Genomic DNA, 13380 nt, shown 5'->3' on the forward strand with positions numbered 1-13380 from the left:
AAAAGAATGATACATGTCATATCCATAGAATGTAATTTTATGCCCCTATTATAAAGAGTGAAACAGAGGTTTGTCCCAATACAGAGCAATCTCTAACGACACACTGTCAAATGGGAAAAGCAGGGTACAGAACAAGGTGGACACTATACAATTGTTAGTGTGCAAAATACCATAGGAATGCCTGGGTGGCTGGGTCGGTTAAGTGCTGGACTTTGGATTTTGGCTCAGACTGTAATCTCACAGGTCATGGGAGCAAGAAGCCTGCCTGGGATTCTCCCTCTCTCTCTCTCTGCCCTCCTCGACTCATGTGCATGCATGCAAGTGCACACTCTCTCTCTCTCTCGAAATAAATGAAATAAAACTTAAAAAATCCCATATATCCTTTTGCTGACATATGACTGAGAAATCTCACCGGAAGGACATAACAGAAACCAGTCACTGGTCATCCCTCTGGAAGATCTTGGAAACAGAGGACTGTGATGGGTCAAATTTTACTTTACACTATGTCATTTTTTTTTTCTTTTTAATACTTTACTTATCCCAATGTGGGGGCTTGAACTCATGACCCTGCGGATCAAGAGTCCATGTTCTTCCAAATAAGCCAGCCAGGCACCCCTACACCACATAACACTTTGTACTGAGATTTTTACCATACAAAATAACTATTAAAACTAAATGAACCCTTAGACAAACATGAAATACAGGTGGCTCCATAGAGACCTCTCTAGAAGACATTAAGCAGTAATACTGGGGGAAAACAGTGTATTTTCTGGTAATAAAGCATTTTCCCAAATATTGTCCTGGCTGAACATGACAATCTACCTCCTCCTTACCAGCTCACTTTATACCAAATACAGTTTAGCTTTACATAACCTGCTTTGTTTTCACACATTTCTACTCAGGACAAAAATCTAGCACAGTGAGTTTTAGTTATACTGTTGGAATTTGACTGCTTTTAAAAATTCAATTTTAATTTATTCAATGGCAACCTTCTACTGATATTTTGTTTTTGTTACAGCACTTTCACTAGTAATTTGTTACAGTACTTTTATTTTCTTGCTATCTTATCACTACAAGAGAATTCAAGAAATTTTACTCTAAAGATTACTGAATAAAACATTTAATTATCTTTGTCAAATTAAAAACAAAAAACAAAAAAACAAAAAAAAACCCAAAACACTACTTTCAAAATGTACCTTAAATGACCAACTCCCCGTTTCTAACTAAATTTGAAATTTAAGATTTTCCTCTCTATAATCAGAGGATTAATTCTTCCCTCCTGATAATAAAACCCAGGCCAGAGAGGGCATTACTGCAAAGTGTGAATTTATGGTATACTTCAACAGAGTAAAATAAAGAGATAAAAAGTTGTCGTTTAGGTGAACATGGTGCGTGGCACCCCGAGCTCACGGACAGCAATGCCCTACTGTGAACACGCTGATCTGACAACATATGATCAGAAAATGGCGTATCTTTATTTAAGTGGTGGGGGGGGAAGGGAGGGGAGGGAGAAGAGAGAAAATGGCACATCCGGCTGGCCAATCTTCCTCCAAAAACACTAGGTATGCAAGGAGGGGCATCACTAACATTAAGGAAATATCTTCCTTTCTTAAAGAGTTAGGAAAAAAACATATCCAGTAAGAGAATGAAAATCAGTTATTACACCATTCAGGAATAACCACAGTAAGAGAATGAAAATCAGTTATTACACCATTCAGGAATAACCACTACGAAGGTTTTGACACAGATCCTTCCCAGATTTTTTTTTTTTTTTTTTGCAAACAGACATATACATGTTATTTTATAAAAATGTAATTTTAAATGTTTACACGCAAAATCTCAACATCCATAGTTCTGTTTCATGCTTTATTTTGAAAGTTAAATTAACTTAATCAAATGGACTACTATGAAAAATCAGACACAGGATAGATTCCTAAACCTTGTTCATTTAGATAAAACAAAATTCTACATGAAACAAAAATTTAGATTGGTGGTTGTGGCAGTGCTAGAACACACGTGTGAATTATTTTCTAAACCTTGGAAGCAAGAAGGCCTTTCTACACATTACATGAAATGGATAAAAAGTAAGAGCAGTGATAAATTTGATACTTAAAAATGAAATTCCTGGGTGCACCTGGGTGGCTCACTCGGTGAAGCATCTGACTTCAGCTCAGGTCACGATCTCATGGTTTGTGGGTTTGAGCCCTACGTCTGGCTCTGTGCCTCCCTCTCTGCCCCTCCCCAACCTGCACTCTCTCTAACAATAAAGAAACATTAAAAAAAATTTAAAAAGGGGCACCTGGGTGGCTCAGTCGGTTGAGCGTCTGACTTTGGCTCAGGCCATTATCTCGTGGTTTGTGGGTTCGAGCCTTGAGTTGGGGCTCTGTGCTGACAGCCTGCTTCGGATTCTGTTTCCCTCTCTCTCCACCCTTGCCCTGCTCGTGCTCTTTCTCTTTCAAACATAAATAAACATTAAAAAAATTTATAAAAAAGATAATACATTCTGACTAGTAGGGTTTATCACAAGATTGAAAGACTGGTTTAACATTTGACATTCCACCAATACCATTCACAATATCAACAAATAAAGATTAAAAATAACATGCAGTAGCTGCTATGCTAACTTTTGTTTACATACTTACTTTAAGTTTTCTAATTCCTGTTTTCTCAATGGAGAGGAAGGTGGAGCTGGAATGAACTTATCTCCATCATGGCTTTTACTGCTAAAATAAGACAGACTCTTAATTATGAAGAGCAAATAAGCAATTAAATACAAAATTTGGTTGCCCGATCCCCACTCCCATGCAATTTTTATGCCAAAAATGCAAAAGAGCCAAAACAACCAATGAAAACATGCTTAGTAACTTGGTAACACCAATGTGTTAAAGCTATACTGTATTTCAGCTTCTTTTCCTCCAATACACAATATTGCTTTCAAAAATATCTAATTGTTGGGGTGTCTGGGTGGCTCTTTCAGTTAGGTGTCTGACTTCAGCTCAGATCATGATCTCGTGGTTTGTGAGTTTGAGCCCCGTGTCGGCCCTGTGCTGACAACTCAGAGCCTGGAGCCTGCTTCGGATTCTGTGTCTCCCTTGCTCTCTGACCTTCCCCTGCTCATGGTCTGTCTCTGTCTCAAAAATAAAACATTAAAAAAAATTTTTTTTTAATTTCTAATTGTAAACAATATCTCTACAAAGGAGACCACTCTCGTATTTTCACACATTTCTCATTCTTCTGATTGCTTTTTTTTTTTTTTTTGTATCAACTACAGTAAAAGATAACCTCTTGATGGAGGTGGAAAAAAACCCCACAGTTTTGTTTCAAATTTTCTTTAATGAATGTATTTTTATAATAATCCAGAAAAAATGCTGGGAGGAAACACTTGAATTTAAAGGTGCTATGTGTAAAAATAACTTTATATATGATGGTGTTTTATGATTACTAGAAACTCTCTTAGTTTCTAGAGATTGGTATAACATTTATACAAAAAAAACCTAGAAATTAATAGAAATATTCTAGAGGTTAGTGATTTACGGTATGTTAAGACAAAAGGCAAAGGATAAGAAGAAGTGAGAAGTTTTAGGATTTAAGTATTTACTTTAATAAAAGTAAAAACAAAGCCCTATCTCTGAGTGCGAAAGGATTTCTTTACAGCTGTATCTCCGTCAATGAAAAGCTGTTTCTTTCCACTTTTCTCTCCCAAGGTTCTGTCCTCACTTGGCCTTCACTTTATTTCTCCCCTTCCAGAAATACTTAACATTCATACTTTCCTTTCTTCTTATTCAAAACAGGGATTTAGGAAATTCAGTCTGGAGATTTTAAGAATTCATCTGTAGGACAAAGGGGCTCACGAAGTCCTGAGGGGCTTCACCAAAGGGGGTCCAAGGGATTAGATTACCTGCAAGTTTCGCCGCTTTCGCTGCTCTCCGTGTTCCCACCTAATTGGTTACTATTTTTAGACCCATTTTCCTGCTTCGGATCTTGCTGTTCTTCCGGTAAGAGCAGCAGGCGTTTCGGAGACAGATGGCTGCAAACTCCATGCTGGCTACAGGAATGGCTGAAGACTGTCCATCGCTTGAAAGAGTAAAACCGAATTAGCTAAGTAAATAACATAAAAAGTAGTAACACTTTTCTGTTATTGGGAATAAAACCAATAGAATTATGAATGAAAATGTGCCTTCTGACAGGGAAAAATTTGAAAACAAGCCACTCCAAGAGAATGCCAAAGCACCCAATCCTAAACGGCGCACATCAAGTGTAGGAAGCATGAATAATACCCAGTTGTATCTCCAGGAATGGGACTAGGGATGGAAAACAACTTGGAGGTGATCTGCAGTGCCCATGTTAATACAACAGAGGAGTTACAGGTAAGGAAAATTGTAACAAGGGCCAGGACAGGTATAGTAAGAACTGGAAAGAAAGGTTACACCTGAGCCTTGTTTCAGTTGATCCTCGTTTTCGAAAATGCTTTGTTTTGCCTTACAATATTTTTTTTGAGATTTTATGTTATTTTCTTTTATTTTTAAAAATTTATTATTTTTTTAAACGTTTATTTATTATTGAGACGTTTATTTATTATTGACACACACATGAGCAGGGAAGGGGCAGAGAGAGGAGGAGACACAGAATCCCAAGCAGGCTCCGAGCTATCAGCACAGAGCCCGACGCGGGCTTGAACCCACGAACCGTGAGATCATGACCTGTGTCAAAGTCGGAAGCCCAACTGACTGAGCCACCCAGGCGTCCCTTTTTTGAGAATTTATATAACTTTCTATTGATACACCAAACTAAACTTTATTAGGGGGAAAAAAAAGTGAAAAGTAGTAATAATTTTGAAATTTTAAGTCTTTAAAAAAATAAATCTGCAGTATGGCTGAAATAAATTAACACGAAAATAATGTGTGCCAGATACTATTTTAAAACTTTGGGGTGGGGGCTCCTGGGTGGCTCAGTTAAGCGTCCGACTCTCGATTTTGGCTCAGGTCACGGTCTCAGGGTCTGTGAGTTTGAGTTCCGTGTTGGGCTCCATGCTGGTAGTGTGGAGACTGGGATTTTGTCTCTGTCTCTCTCTGTCTCTCTCCCCCCCTCTCTCAAAAATAAATAGACTTAAAAAAAAAAACTTTGGAAAAACTTTTAAATGGTAGAGAACAATTTTATTTTTGGGGAAGGAAAAAAACAGCAAATTTTTTACAAAGCCTACTACTTTAAAAATAATAGCAACTCCGGGGCGCCTGGGTGGCTCAGTCAGTTAAGCGTCGGACTTCGGCTCAGGTCACGATCTTGCGGTATGTGAGTTCGAGCCCCGCATCGGGCTCTGTGCTGACTGCTCAGAGCCTGGAGCCTGTTTCCGATTCTCTGTCTCCCTCTCTTGCTGCCCCTCCCCCATTCATGCTCTGTGTCTCTCTGTCTCAAAAATAAATAAACGTTAAAAAAATAAATAAATAAAAAAAAAATAGCAACTCCAAATTGGAATCTTTCTTTCTTTAAAAAATTTTTTTTAACGTTTATTTATTTTTGAGACAGAGAGAGACAGAGCATGAACAGGGGAGGGGCAGAGAAAGAGGGAGACACAGAATCTGAAACAGGCCCCAGGCTCTGAGCTGTCAGCACAGAGCCCGACGCGGGGGCCCGAACTCACGCGAGATAACGCGAGATCATGACCTTAGCCGAAGTCGGACGCTTAACCGACCAAGCCACCCAGGCGCCCCGGAATCTTTCTTTATATAAGATAAAGATGTTCATATTTAAAAGCTGTTCATATTTAAAAGCTATTCAAGGGGCGCCTGGGTGGCGCAGTCGGTTAAGCGTCCGACTTCGGCCAGGTCACGATCTCGCGGTCCGTGAGTTCGAGCCCCCGCGTCGGGCTCTGGGCTGATGGCTCGGGGCCTGGAGCCTGTTTCCGGTTCTGTGTCTCCCTCTCTCTCTGCCCCTCCCCCGTTCATGCTCTGTCTCTCTCTGTCCCAAAAATAAATAAACGTTGAAAAAAAATTAAAAAAAAAAATAAATAAAAGCTATTCAACTGAAGGTTCTGCATGTGACAGCTTTATATTGCTTTGGTTACTTATGTATTTGTTATTTTTTTTCTCCTAATACTAAGAATCAGGTTTAGGGAAAATACCTAAATAAAAAGCAGCAATGATACACTATATAAAATTTTAAGAAACATCAAGATGCCCTCTTCTGGACATTCTGAATAATGGAACTGAATAGACCGGGTTCTCTGAGCCATCAACATTCTCAGCACATACGTGACTAAACCGAAACCTTGTGTCAGATAATATACACTATGGACTTATATATGAGGCTCTGGTTGTTGAAGTAGAAATAAAACCTGGTTGCAAAGTGGTTCCTCCCATGAAAAATCTTAAGCATATTTTTATACATAAATAACATTGAGAAATAATATCAAATATCTACACTTTCTCTCTCTCTGCATAATACTTACTTATATACAGTATTCTGTATAGACTGTGATGCCAGAACTATTTTACGATGATAGCCTTGACCAACAATAGACTGTACAATTCCTTTCTTACTTGGAAGGCCTTTAGTTTCTTGTTCAGCAGTCTGCAAAAACACAAATAATTTCCAATTAATCAATGCAACTGTAAGACAGGATGTGAAAAATGATCTAGTATTTTTCGAAGTACTCCAAGGAAGTTCCTATGATCCATCAATGTGGAGTTTTGGTGATAAAGGAAATATGTTCAGTACTGAAGAAAAGGATGGTTAATTAGTACATGAAGCGGGAAGTCTGTCATATATGCTATATTTTAATATGAAGTCTGAGGTAATTCTAAGGAAAAAAGGCAATTCAAGAACGACTTAAGCATTTATTTAGAACGATCTAGTTAGAATATCCTACACCCCGGACACCATGCTGCATCAGAGTAAGGAAACAGGAGAGCCACAAAGACTCAGAAAGGGAAGCAACTCTGCTTCCTAGAACCCAGCGTGTCTCTCTTTTTTTTTTTTTTTTTTTTAAATTTTTTTTTTTCAACGTTTATTTATTTTTGGGACAGAGAGAGGCAGAGAATGAACGGGGGAGGGGCAGAGAGAGAGGGAGACACAGAATCGGAAACAGGCTCCAGGCTCTGAGCCATCAGCCCAGAGCCCGACGCGGGGCTCGAACTCACGGACCACGAGATCGTGACCTGGCTGAAGTCGGACGCTTAACCGACTGCGCCACCCAGGCGCCCCCCAGCGTGTCTCTCTTAATTGAAAGCATTAATTAAATTTTAACAACATATAAACTGGGACAAGCTACATGTTAACATTTACACGGGCACAATTCTTTCCTTCTAGAAAATCGAAATTCTAAAACCCTGTAAACATTAGACCGACAACAGTAAAAGCTACCTACACACACACAGTGTTGGGATGTCTCACGAACACAGCAGCATCACCTCACTACGAGAACTTAATGTGCCAGCGGCATTTACCTTCCCATCATTCAAGGTCTCTGGGTTGCCTGCAGGTGGAATCCCACCCCATCATTTTATAAAGTCACGCAGCTCTCACGTGCAGGAATAAACTGGAGCCGACCCATGTGAACTCGCAGAGCTAAACTCTGCCCTGCAAACAGTCCTTCTCTAAGCACGTTTCTGTACTGTTACTCACTGCTCCTACTGGAACTTTACTATAGTTGTACTTCCAGCCATGACTTCTGATAAAACAGGGATTCACTGTATATTCATTTTAAAAAGAAATATTACACAGTGCTTAAAAAATACAACAAAACTGCTCTGACTGGAAATTTTGTGTCGAGGGGGCAGCCAAGCAAGATCAATGAAAAATAACAAAAAGTGGATATTCTGAACCATTCTTGGAAGGCACTCCCATTCTGACTTCTTTTCCTATTCGTGGTGATAAATTTATGATTCATCCATACGTTCCTTCCCGATCCGTAAGGTCACACAAGATCACGCAAGGAAGATGTGGAGGTGCAACAGATGAAAACAAAGACCGAAGGGAACTAAAAATCCACAATAATAAACTTTCTTTTTTTTTCTTTAATTTTTGTTAATGTTTATTTTTGAGAGAGAGCGAGCGAGAGAGACAGAGTGCGAGTGGGGTAGGGGCAGAGAGAGAGGGAGGCACGGAATCTGAAACAGGCTCCAGGCTCTGAGCTGTCAGCACAGAGCCGGATGTGGGGCTCGAACCCACGACTGTGAGATCATGACCTGAGCTGAAGTCGGATGCTCAACCGACAGAGCCACCCAGGCACCCCTTAACAGCCTTCTCTTAAATTGGTTCCATACTCTCCCTCTAGTAAAGTCCGTGGTTTTTTTTTAAATTAGCGCATCTTCTCTCATATATTATACCCATCCAAGTAAGCGTAAGCCCTACTTCTGCCAAAAGCAGTCTGAAGCAATGTCCGTCAGATAAACAGGACATAAATGATCTCCTCAGCATCACCAATTTAACAATTAAGTTGGTTCTTTTTAAAAAGGTATTTTTTCTTAACTTTTGTTTTAGAGAGAGAGAGAGAGAGGGCCAGTGGGGGAGAGAGAATCTTAAGCAGGCTCCACTTAAGATCCCATGATCCAGGGGCACCTGGGTGGCGTAGTTGGTTAAGCATCCGACTTCAGCCAGGTCACGTCTCGCGGTCCGGGAGTTCGAGCCCCGCGTCAGGCTCTGGGCTGATGGCTCAGAGCCTGGAGCCTGTTTCCGATTCTGTGTCTCCCTCTCTCTCTGCCCCTCCCCCGTTCATGCTCTGTCTCTCTCTGTCCCAAAAATAAATAAACGTTGAAAAAAAAAAAATTAAAAAAAAAAAAAAAAAAAGATCCCATGATCCTGAGATTGTGACCTGAGCCCAAATCAAGAGTTGGACACTCAACTCACTGAGCCACCCAGGTGCCCCAAGTTGTTCTTTTTATTAAAAGATGGATTTATTTCTGAAGGTACAAACTGCTTTCTTCAGCATTCCTTCTATCCCAACTCAATACATTTTATGGAATTTTATTTAGAGTTTATTATTTCTGCTTTTGGGATTTTACTCTCTGGTTTTATTAGAGAGTGTTTGGGGGTTGTCTTAACAGTCTTTTAGGGCACTTCAGCATCCTTTTAGAAGGAAGACAGAGCACACAGACAGATAATTATTTTTGGCATATTTCCTGTTTGTAGCACAAACTGAATACTCTGACATCCACCAAATTATGGCAATTAAGTCATCTCCACCATTTTTTTAAAATTAGAGATTTAGAACTTTGCAGAATGGGGCGTGACTTCATAATAAAATCCACAGAATGAAGACAGTCCGAAAAGTACTACTTCTAAAAATAACACCTTTATTGTTTTAATTTATTCTTTTCAATGTTTATTTATTTTTTAGAGAGAGAGAGAGAGAGAGGGAGAGAGAGAGGCAGGGCCAGAGAGCGAGGGAGACACAGAATCCAAAGTAGGCTCCTGGTTCTGAGCTGTCAGCACAGAGCCCGACAGCGGCTCACCAACTGTGAGATCATGGCCCAAGCCGAAGTCGGAAGCTCAACCCACTGAGCCACGCATGTGCCCCTAAAAATAAGTAATTGTAAAAGAAAATATTAAGCCTTACTGTATTTCTCTACTCCCTGGTTGATGTAATTCCCTGGTTTCCAATAACTGTCCAAATGAGAGGCCTCCAATACTTAAATTCATGAATGGATTAAAGAGAATAAACCATTCCTAGAGATTTTTGTTTTCAGAAGTACACATTCTGCCTAGAATTATTTGTCAATTAATTTAAGAATTACCAAATAAGAGGGGCGCCTGAGTGGCTCAGTGAGTTGAGTGTCCGACTTCGGCTCAGGTCCTGGTCTCACTGTTCGTGAGTTCAAGTCCCACGTCAGGCCCTGTGCTGTCAGTGCAGAGCCCGCTTCAGAGCCTCTGTCTCCCTCTCTCTCTGCCCCTACCTTGCTAGCTCGCTCGCTCTCTCTCTCTCACAACGAAACAAATAAAAACATTTTAAAAATTAAAAAAAAAAAAAGAATGCTCCAATAAGAAAGTTGTCTTTTAAAAGGCAAATTACAATCCAATAAATCCTTAAAGCCCTTGGAGGACGGCACGCTTCTCTTCCCCAGGGGGATACAGATCATCAGCCACTTAAATACCACGTGTGACAACCGCCAGGCAACCATCCTTCCCACGCGGGCTTCGGCAACGGTTCCTCAGGAAGGGGCGAGGGCAGCGACGCATCTCGGGTCGCCGATGGCAGGCACACCTCAGGTGCCAGGCCACCCAGTCCTCCACACAGCCGAGGAGCACGGCAAGGGCGGGGGGGCGGGGAGGAAACGGGTCCTACAGGCGTCTGGCGATTCTCATCCAAGCGGTCTTGCCCCCACCCCCTGCTGACCGCTCCCCACTCCAGATTCCCAAGGCTTCCAGCAACCACCACGTGCAGAGAATCTAGGCAAGGACACCCACGTAAACCTGGCCTCTTTCGCACAGTCACGGGGGACCCTCCTGTGGGAGAGGCAGTCCGACAGTCCGTTTACCGGATCAAAAGGAAAGCGGCGTCGCACTCACGGGGTTACCGCCAGCCCTTTTCTACCCGCCTGTGCAGGTGCCATTCTCAGGCCCTCAGACGACACGGCCCCCGCCCCCAGCAGACCACCGTCCCACCAGATACGACCCTCTCAACGACTCCACCTCCTTAATATGACAGCCGATAGAGGCTGCGATGCTTCACGAAGCAGAATGTCAACAACCGACTCTCGGAAACGAAACCTTTTGTCCAACTGTTAAAGGACGGACTACGTACATTCCCTGAGACTCAGAAAGGGAACGAGGTCTCGGACGTCTCCCGGCGTTTGCCGCTTTCTATGCAACGAGCTGGGGGACGGTCCAAAACGATGCCCAAGGGGCACTCACCCCCTTGTTGGCAGCAATGCAGCATTCGGCCAGCCGGAGCCAGAGGCGGGGATTTGCGTGATAGACCTGAACAGCTTCAATCAGACACTCAAAGGCGGCAAGAGGTCTTCCGATGTGAAGGAGCTGAATGCCACAGTTATACAGCAACTCGTACCTCTTGTTGGTTAGTAATGTACACATGGGTCTTCCTGAAAAACTTCTTGCCTAGCGATACAATCAGGTTAAGAAAAAACTCGTCAGGTGAAAAAAGCAGTCCACACTCAAAACATTTATCCCACAAAGTACTTGAATGCTACCTCGTGTAATATCAGTGACCCCACTGTGAAGCTGTAACAGCTCTCTCCCAGTGATGATCGTCCCCCTCAAACCCCACAAATATTCTCCAGAGTCATTTCAGTTGCCTGTGCCGGTGCAGCCAGACAGCAATCTTCCAGAAAGGCAAAGAAAAGAGACAGGACCCACGGACTCCTCTGTACCTTTTCCACCTTTTTAGAAGATTGCAGTTTTTTCTTTTATTTTTCAGAGAGACAAAGTGTGAAAAGTGTGAGTGGGGTAGGGGCAGGGGCAGAGTGAGAGAAGAAAGAAAAGAAAGAAAAGAAAAAGAAAAGAAAGAAAAGAAAGAAAAAAGAAAGAAAAGAGAAGAAAAAGAAAGAAAGGAAAAGAAAGGAAAAGAAAAGAAAAGAAAAGAAAAGAAAAAGAAAGGAAAGAAAAGAAAAGGAAAGGAAAGAGGGAGAAATCCCAAGCAAGGCTCCATACTGTCAGCACAGAGCCAAATTCAGGCTCAAACCATGAACCGAGATCATGACGTGAGCCGGAGTCGGACGCTTAACCGACTGAGTCACTCAGGCCTGATTCCACTTTTTTCGTTTTTTTTTAAACTTTCAGTTTGGTTAACCATTTTATTGTCATGTGCTTTCTTACCCAGAAACATGCAGCTAATGTTAGGGGGATTTAGCAACTTTTCTATGAACATAAAAATTAATACACTATACCTACAAAGACTATGCTTCGCTAACTTTTTCAAAGTTTCAGTCTATAATAATAAAGACTACTTACAATTTTGGATACATTTTCATCAATTAGTTTTATATTTCAATAAGGTAAATAACTGCTTGGTTTTAAGCATTCCAGGTGAAGGATTCGTATGGTATGGATATTAAATAAAGACTTCAGGAATTTGCTCAAAAGATTGTTAGATACTACCAATAACCGCACATGTGAAACCTTGGAAATAACCTATAATAAAACTAGGTTAGGAGTGCCTGGCTGCCTCAGTTGGTAAAGCACGGGACTCTCTATCTCTGGGTCACAAGTTCAAGCACCACACTGAATGCAGAGCTTACTTAAAACAAAAACCAAAACAAAAAAACCCAGCTTAGCAGTTGAGAACTCTCACAATCTATTTTGCTTTATCACGTTACCATACGTGATTACTCATCTCTGTATCCATGAAAAAGTGAACGTAATTTAGGTTTCCTTGATAATTACTCCTACCACCTTGTTATTTGAAGTAGCAATATCTACTAATCCCCAGAGTCAAACCTGTTGGGAAGGGTCAATGTTAATTTTAGGTAGGCACATGAGGCATACATTTGGACCACTTGATCTCTCACCTACCTATTTATTTTTATTTTTTCTTTAAAAGATTATCATTTTTAAATTCCAGTGTACATCAGGTACGGTGTTATATTAGTTTCAGGTATAAATAGAGTGACTTGACAATTGTATACGTGCCTCAGTGCTCAGCTGCTCTCTAGTGTCATGCCCTCCTCAGGCGGTCAAATACGAACTGTCTTCCAGCAATGAGCTCACCTGGGTCAGTGCTGCCTGCACTGAGCTGTGCACAAACATTGTCGTTCTCCTGGAGGGCCTTTTTAAAGTAGAAAATTCCCAAATTGTGCTTGCTCATGGCAAAATGGATACAACCAAGATTATTCCAGAACATGCATCTCAAGCATTCACCTGAGAACACAGATAAATTTGTCCACAAGTTTTACTGTTGATACATGCCACACAAGAGTCAGCCACGCAATCACATCCGCTAGGCCCTACAGAAAAGTTCACGAGGCATTTGAAATTTAAGAAACATCTGAAAATTCTGTAAGCTCCTTTCCTTTCAAAATCTTTTCTTACAGGTGATAAACCAACTGTGCACATCAATTTTGTTAGCCTGTTTAGGTCTTCGTTCCGATTCAACTTTTAATAATTATAGGCAAATGATACAATAACGCAAAGGACAAAAAATATGTATTAGTAACATCATGTGCATTACATCCACACAACAAAATACTATGTAGAAACTGGAAAGAACAAGTATATGTGGAAACACTTAAAACAGAAATGTATTCAATGAATAGCAAGAATACCTGAAACAGAACACATAAAATCCTGCTTTTGCTTGTTAAACTTTAAGTCTCTGCTGTTCATTTATTTTTTAAATTTATTTTGAGAAAGTGCATGCGTGTCTGCGCACATGCATGCACAAGCAGGGAAGAGGCGTAGAGGGAGAGAATCCAAAGCAGGCTCCGAGCT

General features: G+C 41.1%; 1 protein-coding gene across 1 annotated transcript in view; it reads right to left on the minus strand.

The window, feature by feature from the left end:
* CNOT10 (CCR4-NOT transcription complex subunit 10) overlaps positions 1-13380 on the minus strand; it is a 58790-nt gene that overhangs the window by 18719 nt on the left and 26691 nt on the right. The window contains 6 exon segments of the mRNA XM_032594637.1: positions 2643-2723; positions 3899-4010; positions 4013-4074; positions 6446-6567; positions 10849-11047; positions 12657-12810. Of these exon segments, the coding sequence (XP_032450528.1) occupies positions 2643-2723; positions 3899-4010; positions 4013-4074; positions 6446-6567; positions 10849-11047; positions 12657-12810 (730 nt within the window).

This window comes from Lynx canadensis, chromosome C2 (genome assembly GCF_007474595.2).
Source record: "Lynx canadensis isolate LIC74 chromosome C2, mLynCan4.pri.v2, whole genome shotgun sequence".
Taxonomy (NCBI): domain Eukaryota; kingdom Metazoa; phylum Chordata; class Mammalia; order Carnivora; family Felidae; genus Lynx; species Lynx canadensis.